Source organism: Ammodytes marinus, assembly GCF_949987685.1.
Source record: "Ammodytes marinus genome assembly, chromosome: 12".
NCBI lineage: Eukaryota > Metazoa > Chordata > Actinopteri > Uranoscopiformes > Ammodytidae > Ammodytes > Ammodytes marinus.
Window position 1 is genome coordinate 23,995,303 of NC_137216.1, and position 27,928 is coordinate 24,023,230.

Consider the following 27,928-nt stretch of genomic DNA (forward strand, 5'->3'; position numbering starts at 1 on the left):
ACAGATTGCTAACAAGAGTAAATGGATGTAAACAGTAAAATTATGACTCAGATTGACCCTTGTAAACATCCATCACAGTTTAACAACCCACTTCCTGCTTCCAGACCCACTTACTGTAGTTGTGTGTGCAACATTTTCCTGTGCCATTGGAGATCATTGGTGTTTGACCTCCAAAGTGCTCCTGTTTCTTGACTCAAAGTTGTTATAAACCAGTTGGGTTCTAAAGGTTTTCCTTTCATCAATGCTTATAATGAAATGGTGACACTGAGGATGTCCTCACTGCATCTTTACTGGTAGTACAGGTGGCGTTCACCGAGTGAGTTGTTCATGACAAACTAATATGGGACTACCTGGTTGCGTTATTTGGACCAGAGGCCTCTGTTCAGAACATGTGGTCATGTGAAGTAAATCTGTGTGGGTGAATAATTCAACTTTAATGAACTTTGACAACCAATTTGGCACTATTTAAAAATATTCAGCCATCTTTACCAGTTAGCCCTTGAGTAGTCACAATGACTATCAAACACATTTCACGACGCATGGATAAAGTTCACTCTTTCACTTAACCTAGTGATGTGGCCACAGCTGCATGACTACTTCCTGTTACAGTGGCACAGTGTGGAAAGGTTTCGAAGGAAGGAACGTGAGTGGACATTCGTATCAGATTTGGTCAAAAGGTTGTGTGTGTGCGTGTCTGTAAACAGAGCAATAAACATTCATTTCCTTCCATTTTCAGTAATGTCAGCAGCCCCACCCACATTCTCCCTCCACGTCTCCCCCTGACCCAGTACACACACACACACACACACACACACACACACACACACACACACACACACACACACACACACACACACACACACACACACACACACACACACACACACACACACACACACACAAACCGCTCTGAGATCAAAGCGCTGTATCTCCTCAGGCTGATCTGCGATCAGTAGATGTGAACACAGCAGGGATCAGCTATCTAATAGAATACCACAGATAACACACATGCGCGCGCTGGTCCTGTATCATGTAGTGAGTTTATCTCTTTAATCTGTGAGTGTGTTTGTCATCATGTGGAGCTCCATCAGCACACAAAGAAACAGTTACAGACCTATGATCTGTTTGGTGAAGGTTTAAATCCTTTAGTTTTTTGTCGATTATTTTTACAGAATTGATGCATTTATACTTTAGATTTGATTTTGTTTCCTTTCTTTTAAATAAAGTTTTGTATGTGGACGTGGCTGTGAATTGAAATTGTTTACTGTGACAGATAAGCAATCAGTTAACTTACTTAAACTGACTCAACAAAACAATGTTAAGGAAACTGGAAAAACTCAATTAAACAACTTAAGTAAACAAAAAATAAACCTGGCTAAAGTATAAGAGGCAGCTCCAGTCAAGCAAGAATCTGAACTCCAGTAAAGATAGTTTAACAGCAATAAGCAGCTTAAGTAAAATGAAGAGCTACCTTGAAAAAACTAAACTATGACCAATTTAAGTAAATTAAACAACCATACTAGCGACAAATATGCTAAGTCCCCCCAACCCCCCAAAAAAAGCAACTAAACACTAACTTACACTTGTTTTAGATAAATGGTGATTGAGATAATTTTTTTGTTTCCTGTTTTTTGGAATTTGTTTCTGAGTTACATATCACACAGATGTTGGCGCTGACAAACTGTCTGTTTGTGTTTCCGTTGTCATAACAAATGCACCTCCATTTTAAAAATGATTTAATAATGAGGAATCTCGGTCTGCTGTGTTGACAACGTTGTTTTCTTGGATGTTGTTGTTCCACGGAATCACTTTTCCATATATGTCAAAATATGTGACAGCTGTCACTGTTTTTTAAGGAACTGTAAAACAGAAATGAAATGCTCACTCAGTAGAAAAAAGTCAGCCATCCAAAGAGTCACAAGATAAATCTGAAGGGTATCTGGAATATTAATGGAGAAGAAAATAAGAAAAAAAATAATGTTTCTTTTGAACTTTACTCACATTTTTTGCGAAATCATGAATTCCTTTTTCCTTTTTTGAGCCTCAAGTATTTATTTAAATGAAACCATGTGAGAAGTTACAGGGGAACTGCCAAGAACTCATGCTCACAGACCAAATAGATTAGAAAACATTTCAATTGTTGCTAGAGACCAATCCAGTGATGTATATACAGACATCACTGGTTTGATCTCCAACTATATCATATTGTATTATACAAGTATATAATGTAAAATCTTACCTGAAGAGCAACTGCAGCTGTTAAAGTAATGAAGAGAAGTCAAAAGTAAAATATTACCTGATGGAATACTAGAAGTTCAAAGTAGCCTAAAAACCACTTTATTTATGTACTTACCTTCCACCACTGCAAAAGTTATGCAGTAAATCACACCGTCATGAAAGTTGTAGTTTTATTATTTTTCTTCAAACTGTTTTAAAGAGGTTTTGAATCATTTTTATGATCACACTGAAGCACTTGTTTGGTGCTCCTGTTGAATTGTATTGTGTTATGGTGGCACATTTTCTATTATTTTCTCTAAGCCTTTTTCTTTTTTTTTAACCAAAGATGTCAACCTAAATAACACAAAATCCACTCTGTGGCTGGTAGACATCCCATTTTAATCAGTCATGTAAGTCATGTTCAGCCTGATAGTGACTGACAACAGCTGTGATGTGTACTTTTCTATATTGATTTTAAATCACCAATTGAAGGGAAAGTTTGAGGTCATTCCTAGCCCCTCACCCTCAGTTCGCAGATTACATCATAGTTTAAAAAAATAAAAGTTTTCCACGCAATACACTGAAACAACAAGCCAGTGTCTTCAGCTCTATGCACTATCTGGAGGAAGGGCTGAAAGTGAACTGAAACTGTCACTGGTACAGTGTGGATGTCCTCTAGGGACAGAGGGAGTGAGGAAGTGTCAAAGCTGTGAGCTAGAACACATGATGACTGCATGACTGACAACACAAATGCTGTTTTCTCTGTGTGTGTGATAGAGAGAGAGAGACTAACTGTTTGTACTTGTTGTTTCGTAAGTGGCCCTTTTTCCTGGTAGCAGTATGTGCCTTCAGTCATTGCGCAGAAAAATGAGTGGGAGCTCCCATCTCTTCTTGTCTCCCTGAAGTTATCTGCTTAACATCTCCTGTCATGCCGCCTATCTCTTTTCCACCGTGACCCCTGATCTCCTAATTGCTGGCTGAGCCAAGGTTCATAGTGACCCCAGTGTGACCGTCACACAGCTAAAGGCTATCAGTGCTAACAGGAACACTGAAGGCTGAATGAGCGGAGAGATTGTAACCTAATTTGTCAGATAATTTCCAAATGAAACCTCTTAAATCCGAAAAACTGCTCACGCTCAGCTCAACTGAATTGTCCTCGATGTAAGTTTTTTGTTCTTTGCGTCACTGCACCAGTGATGTGATGTCGGCTCATAAAAGCTTCCTGTTAACCAGACCAACAGTAATTTACGGTTCCGTGAACCCCCTTCCCCCAAAACATTTTTCAAATCAAACTCGACAGAGAAGGTCTGTCAAGCTTCGCATTTCTCCACATGTTAAAGGTGTGAGCATGCTGCTGTGGTATGTGAGATGTCCGTAAGACTCTGTACTTAGTCAGTGATAAACATTCAGTATATTCAGCCTATATTGAAGTGCAGATAAAGCATAGTAGAAGTGCTGTTGCTTAAGCCTGTTAGCAGTTAAATGACCTAAACTGGCTTCCAATTTTAAACACAGCCTGTCTTGGTTCCTGCTGGTCAGTGGACGTGCTATAACAGAAATAATTGTCTTCCAGGTGTTCTGATATCAAACAATAATGGACGTAGAGGAAACATGTCTGCTTCATGTCATTTTTTATTTATTTTTTTAACAAGGACTTTCAGAGTGAGTGGGAGGGTGGGAACAGAAGCTGCTCAGATTCCAACATAATAACTGCAGGGTCATTAACAGGAAATACCAACAAACACACTGTGCGTGTGTGTGTGTGTGTGTGTGTGTGTGTGTGTGTGTGTGTGTGTGTGTGTGTGTGTGTGTGTGTGTGTGTGTGTGTGTGTGTGTGTGTGTGTGTGTGTGTGTGTGTGTGTGTGTGTGTGTGTGTAGCACAGAGTTCCTGTCCAACATTCACCCATAACAGTCTGTCGACTCCACAAGTGTCTTTTTGTCTAGAGCTATTTTTACCAAAACGGTTCAAATCAGAATGATAGTTGAGGTAGGAAGAGCCGCTCTGAGTTAAATAAAGTTTAGTATATACATTTTATATTTGTTAGGACATACTGTATATTTGCACTTTCTGTGAAAAGACATACATACACTCCACCGTACAGATACTCATCTATTTACTTTTGCTTTTCTTTGTGTCCTTCTGATTTATTTAGGTCTGGAAAGAATCACAGAGCGGTTTGACTTCTTCAGAGACTTTGTAAGGACAAATATTCTTCCCCTGAACTTCAACTGAACACAGCTACTCGTCACTTCACACTACTTATAGGGTCATCATTTACTGAGTTCACCAACAGTGGATTACAACTGTATCAATCTCACACTGTAGTTTATTCAGTTGAATTTATTTTTTAGATAATATTTACACAGTACAGCTGGATGTATATGCTGACTGAATGTAACAGCACAGAAGAGCTGACATGGTGTACCTCACTACTGGGCTGTATATCTTTACACTTTGAATCATTGATCAACTACAGAAGCTGCTCTGCTGAGGTTTTTTGAGGAGACAAAATACAAGACTTACAGTGGTGGAGGAATTATTCAGATCATTTACTGAAGTTACAGTGCTACTATATTTTTATTTACTTTTATTTGTTGTTGTTGAAAGAATGGAGGAAATAAAAGTCCTGCATTTAAAATAAGTACATGTATGGTAGTATAATCAGGAGGAGGTGCTTAAAGTGGTTACAAGGAAATTACATTTTACATTTTTTCATATTTTTAGTAGGCTAGTGTCCCACTAACTGTTATTGCTAGACAATTATTATTCATGTATTCATCAAATACCTAGAAGGCCAAAGTGACTAATTAATTGATTAATAATAATAGTTTCAGATGTAGCCTTTTTGTAGGCAGTTTGTATATACAGTCGGGTGAATTAGTGTAGCCTATAACAAATCCTTGTTTACAAGCTCTGCCTATGTTGTCTACTATACTCTTAAATTGTAAACGAAAAAGTTGCAATTTGTTGCTATTAAGTAAATGTAGGTACCTTTGTCATGTTACACCACTGTAACATTTACACCAGCTCTGGACCAACGGTGTCTGACTGATATAGGCCTATGTTTGTTTTCTCTTCTGTAGCTTGAGTAGTTGTGAGTTTCAGCGTTCAGACAGTAAAATCAGATTACAGCCACGCCGACTCCATTCACACCGTAATGATAACTGACGAGGAAACACCCCGAACACACACACACACACACACACACACACACACACACACACACACACACACACACACACACACACACACACACACACACACACACACACAGCGGGCGTGGAGAGGAAAACACCGTTACACGCGCGCACATGTGTAGGCTATGCGTACACGCGCACGGGCAGAGAGGAGGGAGGGTCTCCGCGCGCTCAGCTCTGCAGTTTCATTGACTTCATCTCAAACTCAAATGAACTTTAGTTTTGACTCATTTTTTCCTTTTCTGCTTCTTTCTTTAATCTCACCTCCCTTTTCTGTCTTTTCACGGAATCCCCGAGCCTCGTGCGCGCTGGCTCGAGAGGATTGACCAAACAGCCGCCTCACGCACGCACGAGACGGTTAACGGACCGGAGGGAGCAACAGGAGGTTTCACGAGCGACCCACACCGGGAACTAGAAGGATTTAACGGGGATTATTGGAGAAGACTGCAGCTTTTTCACTCTGTCTGACCGGGGACTGGTTCAACATCTGCCCGGTACCAACCCAACCCATTGTCTGACCCGGGATATCTTCAGTCTTGAGCGGTAGGGTAGCTTTAACTTTGACAGTTAGTCGGTTAATAAATGAGTGGATGGACAGAAAATGAATGGCTGAAAAAGTTAATGAATTAAAGTTTCAGTCATACAATAAACACTAGATTAATACACTTTTCTTCTTACCTTATTTATTTCCAAGTTTTCTTATTCAGACATATCAAACACTGAATCGTTCGTTGACTAATCAAAAAATAAATTAGTAAATAAAGTTACAAATTTCTATTTGTAGTTTTCATCCCCTAGTAAAAAGAAATTCTCTAAAACCTTTACTTTTTAGAAAATATTATCACAATGTAAAAGTGCTTGTGATTTCAAAATTGTGTGGATTTAAATATGGTTAGGCTACGTGGGCTATTATTATTATATTATTATCATAATTTTATCAAGATCATTTGGGCAAGAGTTTAGTCTAACAAAAATGTTTGTAACAACAAAAAGTTGAAGTAACAATTTAACATTTTGGGGGAACGGTTTGTATCAATTGATTTGCGCCCAGTTTAATGAGTTGATGTGTAGTCATAGCTAGCAGCCGTTTAAAGCTATAGTGCGTAACTTTTTACGACCGTGGCTCAGGTGGTTAAGCGGGTTGGCGGTTCGATCCCCGCTCTGCCACCTGTGTCATGGTTGTTGTGTCCTTGGGCAAGACACTTCACCCACCTTGCCTCGTGTGAATGTGTATGACTGCTGTATGTTTGAGGTGGTGGTCGGAGGGGCCGTAGGCGCTGAATGGCAGCCACGCTTCCGTCAGTCTGCCCCAGGGCAGCTGTGGCTACTATGGTAGTTTACCACCACCAGTATGACTGTGTGTGAATGAATGGAACCTGGAACCCTGTAAAGCGTCTTTGAGTGCCTTGAAAAGCGCTATATAAATCCAATCCATTTTTATATGAATGAATGTCGGTTACATTCAAGCCATTGCCAAAGTTGATTAAGCCCATCAGCTCAACACATTTACTAAACTTGCAAGCGTTTACAAAAAGTTGTCGCCCCTGCCCCAACACTGTTGCAGGAGCTCTAGAGTTGGTTCTACTGCCAAGAAAAAATCTTGGACGTAGGCCTACAGCAGAATGAATACAATCCAAGCGCAATCACGAAGGCTTACCTCATGTAGACCTACAGTGTTGTTATAATTACTAAGTTACAAACTATAGCTTTAACTTGGCTTAGAATAAAAAGTGTGAACAGACAGATGGAAAGTTGGAAACCATGCTTGACTCTGTTAAAACAGAATTCACCATAGGCATCTTTAAAGTTTGGTAATCAGGCCTAACACATTAACCTATATACTGTATATACTGTATATTTCTTTTATCTACAAAAAAATTAAAGAAAGCAATTCACTCTTTCCTATTAGGCTCCATTGTCTGTAGCTGTTGCTTAGCAGCCAGGAGACTTTCAGGAAGTACAGCACCTCACTTGTTTTTTTAGCCAATGTACAGGAGAAGATTAGGGCAACGTGTGAAAACGTTTTTTGAGTTCTTACTCTTAAGTATGGGTACCTGTAAGGAACCAACGTCAGTGAGAGAGGGGGGAAAAAGTGTTTGTGAGATGACACAAAGTGAATTAAGCCTTTCAGCTCCACAAAACTCTCTCTGTATTTCTAAGTATGACAGTGTTTGCAAACTGGTGTCACCCCAACACTGGTTTAATTTGTTGATTTGCATGCCAAGAATAAACCTGGACATACATCAGAAGAATTCAATTTGTTATCACCGAAGGCTTGCCTCATGTATGCACAGCTAGTGTTGTTGTAATTACTCTGAATTACTCATGGGGGGCGGCGGATGTTACGCACTAGCTTTAAAGGTGCTGTAAGCGAAAGGGTTCTTTTAGCTAACTTCCTGTCAGTTACTGCAGTTAGCAGTCCCCTCGCTCGTCCCTACGTCACCACATTAATGCACTGCGGTCTTCAAGCAGCGAGTTATCTAGCATCATCTTAGATCCATAAGTGTGATAAAACATGATAAAAACCATCTAAACAGACATTGGGAAGGATTTTTACCTGCTCCGCCATTGTAGGCGCATAAACATTCACCCATCTGTCACTTTGGCATGCTCCGGCAGTGAGACCATGAGTGAGACGGGTGTCGGTTTGTAGCGTTCTCTCTTGTGATTGGATATTAATTTCGGGATCCCCGAAAAGTTTATTTGCCGATTATATGCAGAGCAGCTGACTGAGAGATCGGCTTTATGAAACGCGCACATTATGTAAGTGATCGCTGTATGAATAAAGAGCGATTTAACACTTATATTAACATAAATAAACCGCTTACTTCATCTTTAAGAACTTTAGGATATCCAAAAATTTAAATACAATTTTTGTGAGTTTTAACAGAAGCTGGACAGACAACTTGAGCTTGTAAAGATCTTGTGTTAATGTTTATTGATTGTTGATTTGTGTCTCTCTGTTGTCCTGCAGTTTGTCCCCCATCATGCCTCCCTCAGTGGGCAGCATGGTTACGTGTTGCAGCCTAGTCCTGATCCTGGGTCAGGCCCTGATCCATCTGGTGTCAGGATACAGTCTGGACCAGGAGCACAGTCTGGAGTTCAGCGGACCCCCCTCCTCCATGTTTGGATACTCAGTCCTGCTGCATCAACACGGACAGCACAACTGGTATGCATCTTTACTATCTATCTGATATTGTTGATGTACTCTTCCATCTTTTACTGATCAACAACTTATCCTCTCTTGATCCATGATGATCTCACTAATGCAGGGCTGAACTACATTTCAAAGCATTTTGGGTGTAATTTTAATGATGAATCTGATGATGAGCTTTGCCCTTTAAATGGTAAAAATAAATGACTAATTTCCGAATACAGCTGCAAAGATATTATGGTATATTTAGACTTTTAATTATAATGATGCTCTAATAGCTTCCATCTTCATAGTAGGACTGTTTGTACTTTAGTGTGTGTGTGTGTGTGTGTGTGTGTGTGTGTGTGTGTGAGTGTGTGCCTGTGCCTGTGTGTGTGCATGCTAATTAGCCAGTTCTTGTCAATGAGAGAAGCTCTTTGATGCTTCACACACAGATGCCATTCAGACACTGAACAGACACAAAGACAGATCCTGTGTAACCGTCTCTCTGTGTCTCTCAGGTTGGTGGTTGGAGCTCCAGTAGCCAACTCGTCCACCAATCCGTCGGTTCGATCACCGGGAGCTGTTTTTCGCTGTGACATCACGGCTGAGCCCCGCCGCTGCCAACGCATGAGTGCTGGTGTGTTTCTGTCTGTTTGTGTTTGATGTAAACAATGGCACTTTATATAAAACCCCACTCCCATCTACCATGATTAAGTATTCAGAAGCAGCATATAAACACGGACTACATTTATAACATTTATAACACACTTTTCATACACAAAAAAGGTAGTTGAAGCTGCTTTACATAATGAAAGAATAGCCATGACCCCCCACCACACACACGCACAAACACACACACTCTCACAAACACACACACTCTCACACACACACACACACACACACACACACACACACACACACACACACACACACACACACACACACACACACACACAGAACAGACAGTGCTTAAGTAACTAAGTAAACTTTGGGAAATTCAGGCATGCATCAAATCAGCTATTCAGCATATTTGAGGTCAAACTTTCAAAATTGTAAAATCAAGGTTCTGTGTACTAAAGTGGCTCATGCAGCTGCACCTTTGACAATAATGGCTGTGTTCAGACTGACATCACCCCCATTCATTTCCACTGAATTGCGGCTTCAGGGATGTTTGTCAGAGAAATTGATGCGTGCTAAACTATTGCCACACTCAACATCATCTGGCAACCTGCTGGATTTGCTAATCAAATACGGTAACACAGCAGATGGAAAATATTTAAGCTTTTAATTTGACCTTCTACCTTACAATCCTGGGGTTGGAGGATGAATGTTGAGCAATAAGTTTCCAGAGTTTGTCTCTTGGTGAAAACTCAGATCTATTACTCAATAGACAAACCGGAATTCGGGAATCAAACGGTATGAGGCTCCTTTTTTGGACGTAGTGCTGTTGTCCGTCCGAGCATGATTTAATTGCTTTGACATGTTGGTATTTTTGTATCCTCAACTATGGCCTTTAGCAATATAACACCAATTAATTACATCTGAAGGCTGCATGTGTGAAACAGTGTAAACAGTCTAATTCATCTGTGTGTGTGTGTGTGTGTGTGTGTGTGTGTGTGTGTGTGTGTGTGTGTGTGTGTGTGTGTGTGTGTGTGTGTGTGTGTGTGTAGACGTGCTGGGCTGCGGGAAGACGTGTGAACCAGAGAGCGATCACCAGTGGCTTGGAGTCAGTCTGTCCAGACAACCTGGAGACAACGGAGGACATGTCCTGGTAACACATGCACTTTCTCTTTCTCTAACACACACACACACACACACACACACACACACACACACACACACACAAACACACACACACACACACACACACACACACACACACACACACACACACATACACATACACACACACCTTAACTGAAATGTAACATATATCAGGGTGACAGAGGTACCTACGATCTGTGATTGTTCATTTGTAAGGCAGAAGAGCTCCAGATGACTGTATGTCTTGAAATATCATGAGCGAAAACAAAATTCTAGTGAAAATCAGTTAACAGCACAATGGTTGATTTCCAATGAATCTCATAAAGGGACAGATGACTGTCCCTGACTGTTGGAACATCACCAACAATATGTGTCTCTGTTGAAAAAGGCCAAAACAATGCCCAACGGCTTTATAGTGACTTGCTCCGTACATTAGTGCACCATGGAAGTTGAATGAGCTTCTCAGACATTGCAAAAGGTCAGCTCAGACTGAGGCTTAAACTCTGTTTCCACCAATGTGTCCAAAATGGTTTTATTGGCTCTTTGGAAAAATGGAAATCTAAGTACTATAATTGCAGTATTCATATAGGTTATATTTCCTTAAACAAACAAAATGAGGAGAATTCTTACTACGTAAGCCATTAAATCAACAGTAGAGTAACTTGGTATCTGTGATGAAGCCTGTCAGAGATCTGACAACACTCTTCTTCCTTCATGTTCCAACTCGTCACTCTTTTACAGCGATGGCACAGCGTATCTGTAGATCTATATATCAGTTGTTCTAATCTAAATGTATGAATGAACCCTTTATTCAGCATTTATGAAACAGAGAACCATGTTTGAAAACTCCTGAAGGCAGAGATAGACATTACCAGCTGTGTTCAAAATGTCCATGTTCGAATAGGTTTTAAATTCAGTGAGCGAGCAAAACTCTCCATCCTTCCAGGAATCCTTCAACATACTTTAGACACACAGAGTCCCAGTGACATGGGTCATGGGAATAACAACACCCTACTGCTAACTTGTGATTGTGTTATTGTCAGTAATGAGTCCATGTCACATGTTGTTTGTGTGTGTGTGTGTGTGTGTGTGTGTGTGTGTGTGTGTGTGTGTGTGTGCTTGTTCAGGCATGTGCTCATCGCTGGAAGAACGTGTTCTACTCAAAGAAAGACAGTCAGAACCACAAGCTGCCCAATGGAGTGTGTTATCGCTATGGCAATGACCTGAGACACGCCCAACCAATCATTCCCTGCTATAGAGGTACACACACACGTAGTAAAATTTGGGGTCAGATTTTTATTTGCGTCATATATCTGAAAGGAAATGGAGTGGTTTTCTCACTCGTTCAAAGTTGGGTGGGGACTTTTTGGAAGAATTTAACAAAATCCGCCTTAGTCCAAACCTCATGATACCTTTCCTGAATAATGGGTGTGAATTCCGGTCATAAACCGTACCACTAACCCTGTCGGACATTTGAAGGAAATAAAATATGTGGCTGTGCGTAAGTCCAAAAAGTGTTAGAAAAAAAATTGTGATCATTTAACATTTTGAAGCACACATCTCTAAATTCTGGATTATATTTGGAACTCACTACTTTAATTTGTGTGAAAGTAGCAGCTGTTACGGTTTGGTTTAATCTTTGTTTGTTCACCTTCACCTCTCATAATTTCTGCTTTCCCCTTACAGACCACCAGAGGAAGTTTGGCGAGGATTATGGGTCATGTCAGGCCGGTATTTCCAACTTCCTGACAGAGGTTAGTAACACACAGTTTTATCTTCATACCAACCCACTGAGTGTGATCCATCACTGTTGTCGTATGTATAACGTTCATATAAGAAAGTGTAAGTGTTTTTTTTAAATCAGTAGCAATCTGCTCTTTCTTTCTTGTTGCTCCTCAAGTTGTTGAAATGCAGAAATATATTTTTAAGCATCATAGAAAAGGGAACAGAGTGACTGTCAGCTTCCTGTTTCTAAAATGAAAACCCACAACCTCAAGTTTCAAGCCAAACATTTTTTATAAAAAAAAAATACGATTTTACGATGACAAAGATATCATTTCAGAGAGACATGGGTCTAATTGAGAAGGCTATTTCTAAAATCTGCACTTGTCTCTTAATCAGGATCTGATCATCATGGGGGCTCCAGGGACGTCTTATTGGACTGGTTCAGTTCTGGTCTTTAACACGTCCAGCGGAGGAATGTCAGTTTACCTGGACGACGACAGGGGAGCCGTTAGCTTCGGAAGCTACCTGGGTAACTGATATAACAGCTACTATAATGCTGCTACTTCTACTGATGTACAATAGGTTTTTCCATGTACCATGCTTGGTCTGCTAACACTGCCCCAAGCCAAGCTGTATACGTTTACAATTACCTCTGATTCAAACCATTCGTTTCCTGCTGCTTTAAATTAAAGGCATTCTACTGGCTAAAAGGATGATTTTATTGTCATTAAGTTATATCAAATGCAGTGTGTTTGTTGCCGCACAGCAGTGGAAAGACACTTGAGGCATTCCTCAGGGCATCTAACCCACATACAATGGGAAAAAAACATACATATGTGTCCTATACCTACTGTAGCCACAGTTTCCACCACTACCACCAAACTCAACCACAACGTAGGCAAATAAAACACATGTGTACTGCTACTATTGTTACTAGCACTTCACCTTCACATCTTCCTGTGAGTTCCAGCAGCAATTCACTTTGCATGCAGGAAATACGAAAACTTGCTTCAATACAATTCAATGAAGCAGAATATTCTACATAGAATACTGGACATTTGTATTTATTGTTTCACAGATATAAATAAACATTATTTGATTGTAGTTTTGCTTAATGTTAATGTTTGGATTGACTATTGTATGAGTTTAATTTATGAAATGTTCAGCATTACTTGAATGGTTGTGGTTGCGTATGGCTCAGCTCTACATGTTTATTGTCACCACTATTGAAGCAAACAACATCATGGATCAATATCGCAGCAGCTTGAATAACTTTTTTCGATAATGTGGAGTGGTGGTGTAGGGAGAATACAGACTTTTTGTTTTTTTTTACTTAACTGAGTTTCAGTTTTAAGTTCTGTCTTTCTGGGGATTCATTTTAGACCCAGCTGCAGTTATGCTGCTTCCTTTCCCCATAATAGTGCTGTCACAGTCATTTCTCGTTCCGTTCCGTTTATGTTCACAAGTTAAGTTAATCTGCAGTTCTTGAAAAGTAATGAAAAACACTGCATTTATTTTCAAAATAATGGGCCTCATAATGTTTTAGCTAAGGAAAAATTCTAACCCTTTAAAATACAGTACATCCTAAATAGTGTTAGATATTTTCAATAACAAAAAGGTTTATGTATCTGAGTGAATTTTATGTGGTTAATGCATCCTTCCATACTCTGCCAGTCCTGTTTGTGTTGATTCAATTAATTATATTATTAGAGAAATGTAGTTATATGGTTGGAAATTCCAGATTTTTTTTTAAATAGATTATATAGGTCATATCACGTCTACATCATACTTTTATGTTTTGGCTATGATCATAAAATAAATATAAAATTGCATTCTATGTGGTAAGAAATGTTTTTTAAAGAAAAGTTTTACATTTTACATGCTGAACCCTGTAGAAAATAAAATAAAAAATAAATGTACACATGACCAAAAGTCATGATTCAAGTAACCAGTCATGTAAGTTCATATCAACACATAGATACATAGTGTACATATCAAGTCACCATGACCCCCATCACATGTTTGTACTGAACAGGATCAACAGGAAGTTGAGAAGAAAGGTGTGATGTGCTTCAGTTAAAGGAGTTTATGCGCTCAGACTATGAGATGAGTGTGCCACAAAAGACACAAAGACTAATGATCATAAGATAGATAGATAGATAGATACTTTATTTATCCCGAGGGAAATTCAGGTATCCAGTAGCATAAAACAAGACATACATTAAACATACATTAGGCTAAAATTAAGATATATATCTAAATCAAAATATAAAAACTAACAGTACCTACAATAAACTTTAACCTAAATTAAGATATAAAATAAAATTAACAGTAGCTACAATAAACTTTAACCTAAATTAAAATATAAGATAAAATGAACAGTAGCTACAGTAACGGTGCAGACAGTAAACAGTGCAAATGAAAGTAAATCAGTGCAGATGTAAGTAAAGTAAGATAAGAACAGTGCAAATGTGTGTGCAAAATACAGATATAAATAAAGTGTCCATTGTCTATTGTCGTTGTCCTCCCTGCCTTGACTGGGAACTGTTGTACAGTCTGATGGCCAGGGGGACGAAAGAGTTTTTGAATCTGTTTGTGGAGCTTGACTGGGACAGCATTCGGCCACTGAACACACATAAGTGTGTGTGTGTGTGTGTGTGTGTGTGTGTGTGTGTGTGTGTGTGTGTGTGTGTGTGTGTGTGTGTGTGTGTGTGTGCGTGTGTGTGCGCGCGCGCTGCAGTTTGACTCAATGATCAACACAAATTGACAGAAGGCTGACATCGAAGCCTGTGGTTTGGTTTCAACACTTCTGAAAAGCTATGGTTGCAGAAGTTTGCATGAGTTTCGCTTGCACCCACACACATTCTTTTTTGGTATAGATTGACGTTCTTGTGAACCATAAACACTAACCAAAAACCAAGAAGTAACCCTTATTGGTTACACTGAATCATTTAACAAAATTCTACTTGGAATTTGGGGCAGCTGTGGTTAACCAGGTGCATGGAGTAATTTGACATCTTTGATTCTCAAGCAAATTTGCAAACGAAACCATGAGAAACGTTTTAGAGCGAAACTGTGGTGGAAAATGTGTGTTAAATGTATATATATATAATTTATGTTTGTGTGCTGCATTATGGATCAGGAGTATAAAGTAGCATGAAATGGAATGTGTCTTCAAATTGTGCTTAATTTCACTACTTGATTAAATGTATTAAATGTCCTGTTGCTGTTCAGGTTACGCCGTCGGAGCAGGTCAGTTCCTGAGTGATGCTTCTGTGGAGGTGGTCGGTGGAGCTCCGCAGTACAACCAGAAGGGCAAGGTAAGACCTACCTACCTGTCTGTCTGTCTGTCTGTCTGTCTGTCTGTCTGTCTGTCTGTCTGTCTGTCTGTCTGTCAGTCTGTATGTTCACTTACTGCTCCACAAGTCTGAATGTTTGTGTGCTGAACTGAAGACATTTGCAACATCAAGACAGTTAATGTGCTCCTTACTAATCTTGAGTGTTGATAGTGTGTGTTGCATTTCATATTGCTGCGATGGTTTAGGTAAATGTGTGTGTGTTTGTGTGTGTGTGTGTGTGTGTGTGTGTGTGTGTGTGTGTGTGTGTGTGTGTATCCTTTTGCAGGTCTTCATCTTCACCATAGACAACAAAATGCTGCGGGTCGTCTCTGAAGTGTCAGGAACAGAGGTGAGAACCCACTTAGCATTAACATTCCTCCTTTAAAATCAATGGAGTGCTTGGCACATACCTAATTGTTTCTTTGTGTGTGTTCGCGTAGCTTGGATCTTACTTCGGCTCCAGTGTGTGTGTGGTGGATCTGAACGCTGATGGCTTGTCAGATCTGTTGGTCGGCGCTCCCATGGCAACAGGTGTCACCAGGGAGGAGGGGAGAGTCCATGTGTATATCAACCAGGGAATGGTGAGCACACATACACACTTGAAAGACATTTTTTTACTCTTTGTGCACAAAACAGTAAAAATTATTCTGGGATCTGTCTGTGGAGCCAAAATGGCCGACAGAGGGATCAGGCATCTTTTTTCTGAAACTGAAGCAGCTAAATGGAATTCATTCATTTGACTATTCACACTGGTGCTTTTCCTTCTGTGACATGTCAACTTGTTTTTTGTGCAAAAGTCGTAATTGGGACCGCATTGGTAGCCAAGTGTGACCGCAACATTGCCGGTTTGACTCCAGCCTTTGCCTCTGTTGCACATAGCACAAAATGCCCAGTTTTTGTCTATTTCCTCACAACATTTACACTGTCTCAGGCAAATCTGTTGGAGGCAGAGTTTCAGCTGACTGGCAGCGATGCCTACGCCGCCCGGTTTGGAGAGACCATCGCAGACCTGGGAGACCTGGACGACGACGGTTACCCTGGTAATGACCACACCTGCAATGAACTACAGTATACGCTTTTATTCTGGGGAAACAATTTTAAGTACACATGGCATCTCTGGTACAACTGGAAATACCATTAGCAATTACAATACCACATACTATAACTATTGCTAGGGTTCATAGTTTTACAATACATCTTCTATTTTCTCTGATATTATTGATTACTCCAGCTTCTCCTACTTAAACAAAATACCAATGCTTATTCTGACAATACTGATAAACTTCTATACTACTGCTACTGCAGTTGCTACTTACTATTACTACTATGCTGCTCCATTATACTCCAATACTACACTTACTATTTCTGCTACTTCCACTCACATTACTTTGAAAGTTTTTGCTCTTATTATTACTGCTGCTGGAGGTTCACTCCCTTGCTTAAGGGCACCTCACTAATGGTGATAGGGAGGTTTAAGTGCCGCTCTTTTGCTGCCTCACAAGATACTGCAAATACTTCTACAATACTTTGATGACAGTGACTACTCTAAACAACCAAGAACACGTAATCTTTGTGTATTGTAGGTTTCTCACTAAATGGTCACAAACACCCAAGACCAACACGACACTAGTAACTGCGACTTCCTGACGACAAAGACATATCACACTCACTTTAACATGACGCCCTCACACATACACCCAGACCCCTCTACGTCTGTGTGTGTGTGTGTGTGTGTGTGCGTGTGTAAGGGCTGGACTGTGTTATTAAGTCCGTTAAAACTGTAATGACAAACTGTTGCTGCCCTAAAACTGAACCTGCCTTCTAATCTGCAACAACTTTATACAAGGCTGCGTGTGTGTTCTAGTAGCTCGCTCTTTTATAAAAAACTGTTTGACTTACAGACCCTCGCCTCTTCAAAGAGCTCAGGTTAAATATTAAAGGACCAGGCTGGTGTTTTCCCATGTTTATGTACTAATCCTGGATGGTTTAACCTTTTTTTTCAGCATTAGCCTTAGGTGGGACTCCCCAACCGATTGATTAACAAACTGCAACAACTTTCAAATCACTTATAGTTTTGTACAAAAAGCTATGTACACTAATAGCTGTCTAGACAGAAAGAAAATACATTTGAGGTTAAAGGTTGAGTTTAGGTGAAAGTGACAGCAAAACATTTTGTGTGTGTGTTTTTGTGTATAGATGTAGCGGTGGGTGCCCCACAGGAAGACGACCTAAAAGGTGCTGTCTACATTTACAACGGCAGGAAAGAGGGAATCTCAGCAACCCCTTCTCAGGTACAATCAACTGATTGTAATTGTAATTAGTGTTCATTTAAATTTATTTGTTGACGTTTAAATAAAAAATATCAGCAGTATAAATGGTGGGGATTAAATGCATTCAGCTATGTTCAGGTCTGTGATATTCAACTTGGTGTGTGTGTGTGTGTGTGTGTGTGTGTGTGTGTGTGTGTGTGTGTGTGTGTGTGTCTGTGTGTGTTTTCAGAGGATTACTGGAACCACGCTGGGTCGTGACCTCAGGATGTTTGGCCAGTCGCTAAACTCTGGCATTGACATCGATGATAACGGCTACCAGGGTAACCGGAACAGCCATAAAAAACCATTTCCATATTTTTCATGTTATACATTTCTGTTTGTGTTAGTGCTTGGAACCAGGTTAAAACTCTCACTCTCTCTGCAGATGTGGCGGTCGGTGCGTTCCTCTCGGACTCGGCCGTCGTTCTCAGGTAAAAACAAACTGGAGCTTTCTATCCAAACATGACCTACACATGACCAGAATCCTATGACTTTATACCAGTCCAGTCAGCATGCTGTAATAACTCCTGTGAATGTTTCCTGTGTGTTGTAGGACCCGTCCAGTTATTCAGGTGAAGGCGTCTCTGGCCCTGCCTGAGCAGATTGACCAGCGGGTGGCGCTCTGCCAAGAACACAAGACTCCAACTGTCTGCTTCAATGTGACCGTCTGCTTCAGCGTCAAGTCCAGACAGTTTAAAGGAGCAATAGGTAAGACTACAGTAAAGCCCCTTTCACACATGCACTGTGAGTTAAGGGTTATCTGGGTGAGCTGTAAGTATGAACACAAATGTTGCTGGATAGGTCTGTTCTGCTTAGAAACTGTTGCTTATCTATGATTGGACAATAGTCTTGGGGAGCAATTTAGCTAATTTAATGTAATTTTGTGTTTATATTGTAGGACTTGCCAACTGATATTTAACACTGTCTCTCTCCACACCTACAGATCTTCAATATAATTTGACATCTGACCTCCTGCATAAACCATCCTTCCCTCATCGTTTCTATTTCCATGGCAACGGGTCGTCCAATAGCACAAGAGGGCGTGTGAGAGCACGACAAGGCCAGCTGGCTTGTATAACACACGTGGCTTATCAAAGGGTAACACACTTCAAAAAAGTCTAATATGGGCGTGATATCAAGTTACTAACCGATTGGATTAGCTGCAGTTATGCTAACAGTGTTTCTTCTTCCTACAGAGAGACGTGAGGGACATTTTTACTCCGGTCCAGTTTGAGGTTTCCTACAGTATCAGAGAAACAAACAACAACAGAGGCTCGTCCAAAGCCTTCCCTCCATTAAAACCCATTCTGCAGCAGAGGGCAGGACACCAGAACACAGTCACCAACCAGGTACCAACCAAGCTTTCTTTATTTATCATATGTGCAACAAAGACAGGCGTATTCGTTAGCCGATCGTTAACATAGAAAACATAGAAATGAATTTATTAAGAATAACACACAAAACAAGACATACTGAACTAGTGGACTATTTTTTTTTTAAATGTAGGAATAAAGGATAGGGTTATTATAAATAATGTACAGTTAAATGGAATGACAAGTGCTGATACAGAGGTAAAAGCTAGTGCTAACACCTACTAGATAGACAAAATTACTTTTTCAAAGACCTGCAGGCTACAAACTGTACAAATTGGACATGTTCAAACACTTAACGTAATATGTGCCTTGATGGTTAACTCTAAGTATGAACAACTTTATTATGCCAAGTATTACCATTTTACAGAATATTTACATATATGTACTACTACAGCTATCTCTACTATGAACAGTCTGCTGTAGTCCCCCCTACAGAGCAACACGCATTATTAAGTAATGTGAAAATAAAAAACGATAACCGTTGTATCTGCCCGTCCATCACCAATTCGATCAGTGTTAAAGGGAAGGAAAAGAGCTAGTCAGTTGTCAGCTCCGCCACACACACACTGAAATAACTTCCTGCTATAATCCAGATGTGTTCTCAGCTGGAAGACATTAGCCAACATCAGTGGGCTCATCCTGTGCCCACGGCGTGTCCCACTGACTCATCAAATCAGACCAGGAAGAGTCAGAAAACCTTAGGAAGAAAAGCTGAGAGTTATTCATAAGGAAAACATGTGTCATCTGTGAGACTGGGGTCAGAGGGTCAGGGAGCACAGGAAGCGTGTGTAATGCCCTCAAAAATTTTAAATAAATAATCACTGCTCTGTTCATTTGTATGATTGTTATTTGGCGTCATCAATGAACTCCTTGTCTGTTTCTCTGTGTCAGACTTGGTTTGCTCGTTCCTGTTCTCTGGTGAACTGTTCGACCAACATGCAGCTGTCCGCTCAACTAGTGCTGCCACAGTAAGAACATACACACACACACACACACACACACACACACACACACACACACACACACACACACACACGGTTCATAGTAGTGAGGACTTTTCATGCGTTATGTTTTTAGCTCTCTAAAAGCAACATACACCATGGAGGCTGTTTACCTCACAGAGACCGAACACATGGTGCTAATTAGCTGCCGGCAAATAGAAGAGCATTAATTGAAAACATCAGTCAGCAGCAATGCTTTTATCTTGGCTCCAGTTGGACCATTTTGTGATTGTCTTTTGTATGGCTCGGCGATGTCGCAAATAAAATAAAAAACATGGATTGTTCATCGTAATGTCAATTTAAGAAATACTCCAACAATTCATTATTGTGGCCCATGCCTTAAAGTGAATATTTGTGTTACACTTTGAATTAAAACATTTGAAAGAATTGTTTATGCTTCATACAGAAAATACATAAATAAGACAATATTAATAAGTGTTAAAATCCTGTCTATCGCCCAGCCCTAGTTTTATTTGTTGTGATTTGTCAGCAGTTGTATTTTTCATGATGGTTCTGACTGAAACATTGTTGTTGTTGTTGATGTTAACCTTGTTGTTGTTTGTCTTCAGTGAGCAGCAGTACTTTGCTCTGGGCTCTGGACAGACCATCATGTTGAAAACCTCGCTACTGAACTCTGGAGACGATGCATTCCTGCCACGACTGACGCTTCGTTTCCCCAAAAATATCCACTACATTAAAGTCCTGCAGAACGTGAGTTTATATGGACAGATAATGACAGAATGTAAATGTTTAAATGACTACTTACTGGGGGAAAAAAACATAAATACAATCAAAAACAGGATTTGATTATAGCTATATAACAACACAAATAACGCATAAGCAAAGTAACTGGAACAACCTGCCTGTGTGTGTGTGTGTGTGTGTGTGTGTGTGTGTGTGTGTGTGTGTGTGTGTGTGTGTGTGTGTGTGTGTGTGTGTGTGTGTGTGTGTGTGTGTGTGTGTGTGTGTGTGTCTGTGTGCGCGTACGCGTGCGCAGGAGGACAACATGATCAGTTGTGATGTCACACAGGAAGTCAACAGCACAACGGCAGGCGTTGATTGCGGCGTCACCAGCCTCCTCCTCTTAGCTGGCGCCCAGGTAAGCCTCAGCCAATCACACGCTGTTATCGAAAAGACTACCGTCACGCTAGCTGCTCTATGAGGCTGCACTTATATTATATTAAGTAGAGCGTGCTAAAAAAAACTGTTCATCACAAAACATCAAGTGCAGCAGAGGCTGATGGGAATGTTATTAGGTCTGCAGGTATTGTTTTGGACTTATTCAAATTATGGCCTGATGATGGTGCTAAATGGAAAGTGGAGGATCACAAAAAAGATCATAATTCTAGAACGAAAGTTAAAGCTGGGGTGGAGGATTTGGGGAGAAAATGGCAGTTGGGATAGAGATTCGAATCTAAATACCTCGACCGCTCCACTTGTGTTATGGTTTGATACCGGACCCAAGAGCAGGCAGAGACAGTTGTAGGATATGATAAAAAAAGGTGTATTTAACGAGGTGGGGGAGCAGGTGGTGAGTGGGGAAGCCGGGGGTAGTGAAGCAGGTAGGTAGGCTGGAGGTAGTGGTCCGGGTAACTGCAGGCAGAGGAAAACAGCGTTAGGATTATGATCACAAAAACTACAAAACGGCGAGAAACAGAGCGAGGTAAAAGAGTCAACTGGAGCCAGTCACGCATAGTTACCACTGTAGTGCATAGTACAATCTGGCGACGACAGCAGGGAAGCCAGAGGTGAAGTAGGTGGGTTGATTGGTGATGCAGACCAGGTGTGAGGCAGACAGGGGGAGTGGGAGTGGCAGAAGGAGGAGGAACGCACAGCAGCCAGCTGATCACGACAACTTGTTCTCTTTGGTCCCTCCCTGACACGCTCTACACCAACAAAGTCGTGCCAAAGTGAATGGACAGTCCCAACAGCCAATAAGAACAGAGAATCGGAGCCTCGCTCTGATTGGTCAAAGTGTGCAGCTCATGTTAACTTTGACCAATCAGAAATCACATACCCCAGCTTTAACATGTATTTTTCCTCAACCCAGTCTGCCAATAGGCCAGAGGTCAATCATCAGTTCCGTTTTGTTTGTACTTTTTGTGAACTCCAGCTTTGGTCTCGTCAGCAGATCTTTGCTGTATTTCCATCTCGTAAGTTAATATTGTGAAAGAATCTACTGAAATATCCAAGTTCCCCTCGGAAAAAGACAGAGCTGCAGATTTAAGGGGAAATTTCCTTTAACATGTAAAAATTTTGTAGATTAGTGTCATGCAGTTAAATTAGTCAAGATACTACATTAGTTAACAATAGTTTACAACAGAGATATAAAAAAAACTTTTGAAATCACAGACACATTTCTTGTTTCCTTTAGTTGAATATCAGCTTCCTATTGGACGTTAGCCAGAACAGCACACCTGGTGACATCATCGTTCACCTCAACACCAGCAGGTAAGGGCACACTAAGCTCCTCTGATATTGTGGAGAAAGCCCTCAAAACTGTACGTTACAATTAAAGTAGAGGTAAAAGTATTGAATTAAGTTAAAATTAAGTTTAAATAATAATAATTATTATTATTAAATTTACAAGATAAAGCACAAATTTTTAGTATTTTCAGCCGCATTATTTTTACAGTCTAACTTTAAAGTTAAGCCAGAAATGTAGATTATTCGAGGAATGGAATTTGTACTGCACGTTATGGAAAGTTATTATTTTAACTTTCTTCTTATGAGTTTCCATGTGTGAGTTAAAGATGACAAATGAATTATGTGTAAATGTATTAAATCTATTTTCTCTCCAGTGATAACTATGAGAGGGACGAGTTTCAAAATGACAACTCAGTCAGTCTCCCTCTTGCTCTCAAATACGGAGTCAACGTTAACATCCACGGGTGAGTGAGGATATATTACCATTTCTCTCCTTCAAAAAATAATATTAAAATGTTTTTCTTTAGAAAAAACTTACAACGTGTTTAACACAAGATTAAAAATAAAAATTCAAATTATAAAATGATTCGATTTTATGATAAAACTAAAGTTAGTCGAAATGTTGAATGTAAAATGTTCAAGTTCCAGTCATTTACTTATTGGTCTAGGAGAGAAATATTCATTATTAGATTGAGTGGTTTTTGATTCAATTCTTGAGTAAATAATCACCTGCCGTCTCTGATGTCTGACCGTCTCTTCTTGCAGTTTTGTGACTCCCAACTCATTTGTGTTTGGAGATGAAGAAACGCTTCCAGTTGACTGCTACCCAGAAAGATTCAACTACACGTACAAGGTAAACACATGTCACTCTGGTTTATGTCCTACAGGACAAAAACACACACTACATTCTGGACGCAGAGCAGACACATACCATTACGACCACACAGAGACAGGCAGATGAATTTAAATTCAATATATTTTATTGAAGGATAGTTTTGAGATCCTACCATCTGAACTGCAGTGGTGAAGTACATTTTAGCTGTACTTTACCAGTTATAACGTGTTTCCATTTAATGCTACTTTCTACTAATGCTATTCATCTGACCATCACTTTCACTCATCTCTTCTGGTGTTTGTGTTTTTCTGTGTGTCTGCAGGTGTTAAACTCTGGTCCCAGCAGGTCAATAGACACTGTGGTTGACATTGCGCTACCAAAGATGCTATCACCTTACAGACACAGACTGCTGCACGTGGTGGAATGGCAGGTATGTACAGTAACAGAAGTATTAACGGACGTAGAAGTAGCAGAGTCAGTATAAAGCAAAAATAATTGCTGAGTTCAAAACATGACCCTAAAACATTGTATTTATCCTTGAATATCACCTAAATTATATTACATTACATGTCATTTAGCAGACACTTTTTACAAAAGCGACTTATAACTGGAGGTAGGCAGTTAGCATTAAGGGTTTTGCCTATGGATCCTCACTGGACTTTCCCCACACTGACTGGGAATCGAACCCTAGTTTACTGTACCAAAGTCAAACAATAATTCTAAAAATAATTTAAAAAATCACCACTCAGACTTGGTGTAGATGAATTTTATTGATCTGCTGAGATCTGAAATTGTTTTAGAACAATATGTATTGATTTAATTATTCTTGAGAGTATCTGTGGATCTTCCCTTTTACTTAAACATCCGCCTGAAATCTTTGGAGCAACATCCAGTGGCCATTAGAGGAACTGCAGCATTCTGTGTATTTATAATACTGTATTAATAAATGAATGATATCTCTCTGCAGTCTTCTCTTGGTGTGTGTTCCATCAGTGACACGACGGCCTCGGTCACTGAGGACTGTGATGTCCCTGAAGCTTCCTACATCAAACAACTGGTCTTCTTCTTCTCCTCCACCACCACGCGCAGAATGGTACACACACTTTAAATGATGTCGCTCTTCTTGTGTAATGATGCTCAGAGGTTAATGTTAGAGGTTGGTCTTTGTCGATTTTTTTTTAATAAATGATGGTTTTCATGGTTTAGCTTTACAGAAAAATATTTACTTTGGCGCTTACATGCAGTGAATGAACAATATTTCTGTGTGTGTGTGTGTGTGTGTGTGTGTGTGTGTGTGTGTGTGTGTGTGTGTGTGTGTGTGTGTGTGTGTGTGTGTGTGTGTGTGTGTGTGTGTGTGTGTGTGTGTGTGTGTGTGTGTGTGTGTGTGTGTGTGTGTGTGTGTGTGTGTGTGTGTGTGTGTGTGTGTGCGCAGTACTGTCATCGGGGGGATAACCTGTGTGAACGTTTGGTGTGTCGTCTCGGTAACATGGAGGTGGGCCGAGAGGCTGTTATCCAACTGGAGATCAGTCTGAATCCTGCTGTACTACTGCAAGCTCCGGTAAAACACACACACACACACACACACACACACAATTGTTTTCACTCAATCAGCTTGAGTGTAATAAGAGTGGTTATGACATACTGGAATGAAACCAGGCCATTTGTTGTGTGTCCGTCTCAGGGTCGTCACGGTGTCATGAGGGTGGAGAGTACGGCAATGATGTCACACCCAAGAGAAGGTCCTCACACCGTCCTCATCCACCAAATCCCTACATCAGAGGTAAAACACATACACAAGCTTCTAGTTGTTAAACCTATACGACTTAGTTCTACTGTAATGAACTGTATTTAATGGGTTCTACTAAAGATCATATATTATGTGTGGTACATTTCCAGGTGGTGGTTGAAGCTCTTTTTAGCCAGAAACCTTCAATGGCAGTGAAGATCTTCATCATCGTCATCAGTTTAGTGGTGGGTCTGTTGATCCTGGCTGCTCTCATCTGGTGTCTGTGGAAGGTAAATACTAAAAATATATAATATATAACCAAATCATATTCAAATATCTTTAATTTGATAACTTTTAACGGTTGAAGATATATAAAATATGTATATTTTCGAAATTTCTTTCTTGCATTTCTGTAGTGCAATTTCTTGACTGAAAACTATAGAGTTTATTACAGTATAATATCTAGCTGTCTGTCCGTCTGTCTATCTGTCTAACTGTCTCACTGTCTGTCTGTCTGTCTCTCAGGCTGGTTTCTTTAAGAGAAGCCTGCAGCAGCAGAAGGAGGAGGAGTTTGGGAGAGACAGCTGGGACTACGTTCCTAAACTTGACAAAAGGGAGAGCTCGTCCTAACCCCGACCTTTGGGTGGAGTTCAAATTGTGGCTGTGGAACAGTTTTAATGAGACATATGCTGATGTACGGATGGATGGAGTGCTGCGTATGAAAATATGGCAACCCAATTTGTCCATAACAGTAGTAAAGCACTGCTGTTGAACGTCATCGGCCAATGAAATCCGTCCAGACTGTGTCAGGTGGTTTGAAGCCACACACTGAGTGTGACAGAGGATAAACATTTCTCCTGAACGCACCTGAATCAGACCGGCCTTTTAAACTATTTTTTAATCACTATTTTTAAGTTCAAAGACTTAAAGGAAATACTGCAGCGATCGGATGGATGGAGAAGGAATAAAAATGGGAAGTGAGACAATTCAAAGGCCTCGGGGGGATTCCTGGGATGTGGCGTCACCTGTGACCTCCATTTTGCCTCTTTTAAGAGGAAACTAAACCAAAAGGAAGTGACTATTGATCTCGGGGGATGTGAACCTAGCCTCTGATGGGCTCCTAAGTCTCTGGAAACGCTGCCCTTTTGTGCATGTACATTATCCTTCTATGTTTTTGTTTACCTACTGACCAACACTTTATGCACTGGTGACACACAGAGGACACTCGTCAAGCCCTCGTCGAGCGATGGCTGCCGAGATGTGCTGCTTGTACAGGAAGTGAAGAAAATCACACTGTCAACAATCAGCACGGACATGTTAAATACCGTCACTGTGTTTTGCCCTTTGGCTTGTTTTCACTCTGAGTTTTTTTCCCTTTCAAAAGCTTGGTCACACCTGCATTTGAAATGTATCTGTGCACATTTTTTTTTTGTAATGAGCTTAGACACGCAAATTTGACCAATAGCAAGTCAATTTAACAGGGCTGACTTTTTGGAGAACACCTAGCTGGAGAGTCCAAAATGGAAGAAACTATTGTAGTTTAGTAGCTGTGTCGCACCATCCTTTTATATTTAACCTGGTATGTCGGAGTATAAACTGCTCCACAAAGCAGTTATGAGACAGGGGGAATGTAAACGGACTAATTTAGAGAAAACAGAAACAGAATAGTATGGATGGATGGATTTGACTTACCAAATAAGGTCCACACTCACTCCAACTTCATTATTTAAGGGACAACAGCTACTCATGACTGCAGATGTTAAATAAATCACAGTGTAAAAGAAAGAACACCCGCCGCCTGCTGCTCCAACACTTAATATAGACGAGCAGTGTGCCACATCAGAAAATGTCTTAACCCTTATTAATGTGTAGGAGACCACAGGTGCAGTAAGTCTGGCCTTTTTTTTTTTTAGCTTCAGGATACATTTTTTGTACCACTTTCTGCTGTTATCTGGCTGTTTTTTTATAATTTTTTATAAATCTTTTGTTTCTGTATGTCCAATGCTGTGCGGAAATGAGGGGGAAGTATAGCGAAAGAAAAAAGGTCACATAAAAAAGTACAGCTAGGAGCTATGTGACCATGTAGGTGTCAATGTGACAGATCAGGTGAATGAGCTTGAAGGGTTTGTAGTTGGTGGTTTTCAATGAGAAATATTTTTGATGTCATTTTCTCAAGTAACAATCATGACCACATGAATGTTTTTCCTCTAATATTAGTACATTTAATCAAAACAACAAAACCTTGCTAAGAAAGAAAACCTATTCAAATGAAAATAAATGTGTTTATTGGTCGACACCTTGGTTTGTAACAGACAGGAAACAGATTGACACATTGAGCCACAGGGTTGAATGAAGGAAAAACAGGATTTTTAGAAAATTCTAAAAGAATTTAAAATATTCCAAGACATTGTTTTAACCGTCTGTATGTTGTTAATGCAGACATTTAATGCAGGTGCTCCCCTCGCTCTTCTGTTTATGTATTTAGTACAAATGCAAATCACACAGGGAGATGTTTTTTTTATTATGTTTTAATAAATTAGTGTGTTGTTTTATGTGACGTTGTTCTGCACTGGAGTCTCACTGCTTCTATCAACACTTTATCATTAAAATGAAGAATTTTCTATTTAAACAACAACCTGTACTTTCTTTTTTGTGTTTGTGATCAAAGCCTTGACATTTGCATTTTCTCAATTAATAAAAAAAAAAGCTTAAAAGAGCTTCTAAAACAGCTCTGTTATATTAGATGAGATAAACAACAAAAATATGCAAAATCAAATCATCTGAAAGAAGCTGGTAATTAAAAAATAGTAAAATGTAAACATTCATTTGAATATAAAAAAAACGTTATCTCATCAATCAGGTCTAGATGATGGTCTAAA

The 27,928-nt window shown here is 40.0% G+C and overlaps 1 protein-coding gene across 1 annotated transcript; it reads left to right on the plus strand.

Annotated features, from left to right (window-relative positions):
- Window positions 1-5,746: 5,746 nt before the first annotated feature.
- itga4 (integrin alpha 4) lies at window positions 5,747-27,626 on the plus strand. Its single transcript, XM_080037507.1, has 29 exons — window positions 5,747-5,958; window positions 8,390-8,584; window positions 9,070-9,188; window positions 10,222-10,322; window positions 11,443-11,575; window positions 12,002-12,069; window positions 12,437-12,569; window positions 15,275-15,360; window positions 15,665-15,727; window positions 15,819-15,959; window positions 16,310-16,418; window positions 17,575-17,669; window positions 17,878-17,968; window positions 18,073-18,118; window positions 18,241-18,395; window positions 18,631-18,785; window positions 18,884-19,036; window positions 19,952-20,028; window positions 20,631-20,772; window positions 21,059-21,160; window positions 22,436-22,512; window positions 22,863-22,952; window positions 23,254-23,341; window positions 23,646-23,753; window positions 24,291-24,416; window positions 24,756-24,881; window positions 25,005-25,103; window positions 25,220-25,339; window positions 25,575-27,626. The coding sequence occupies exons 2-29, from the start codon at window positions 8,403-8,405 to the stop codon at window positions 25,677-25,679; spliced, it is 3,090 nt and encodes a 1,029-aa protein (XP_079893633.1). The 5' UTR covers window positions 5,747-5,958; window positions 8,390-8,402; the 3' UTR covers window positions 25,680-27,626.
- The last annotated feature ends 302 nt before the right edge of the window (window positions 27,627-27,928 follow it).

Bases quoted from the DNA above. Each gene is read 5' to 3' on its own strand.
- itga4 (XM_080037507.1), top strand. From the start codon at position 8,403: ATGCCTCCCTCAGTGGGCAGCATGGTTACGTGTTGCAGCCTAGTCCTG. The intron at 8,585-9,069 runs GTATGCATCTTT...TGTGTCTCTCAG, and splicing joins CAACACGGACAGCACAACTG to GTTGGTGGTTGGAGCTCCAG. The intron at 23,342-23,645 runs GTAAACACATGT...GTGTGTCTGCAG, and splicing joins GATTCAACTACACGTACAAG to GTGTTAAACTCTGGTCCCAG.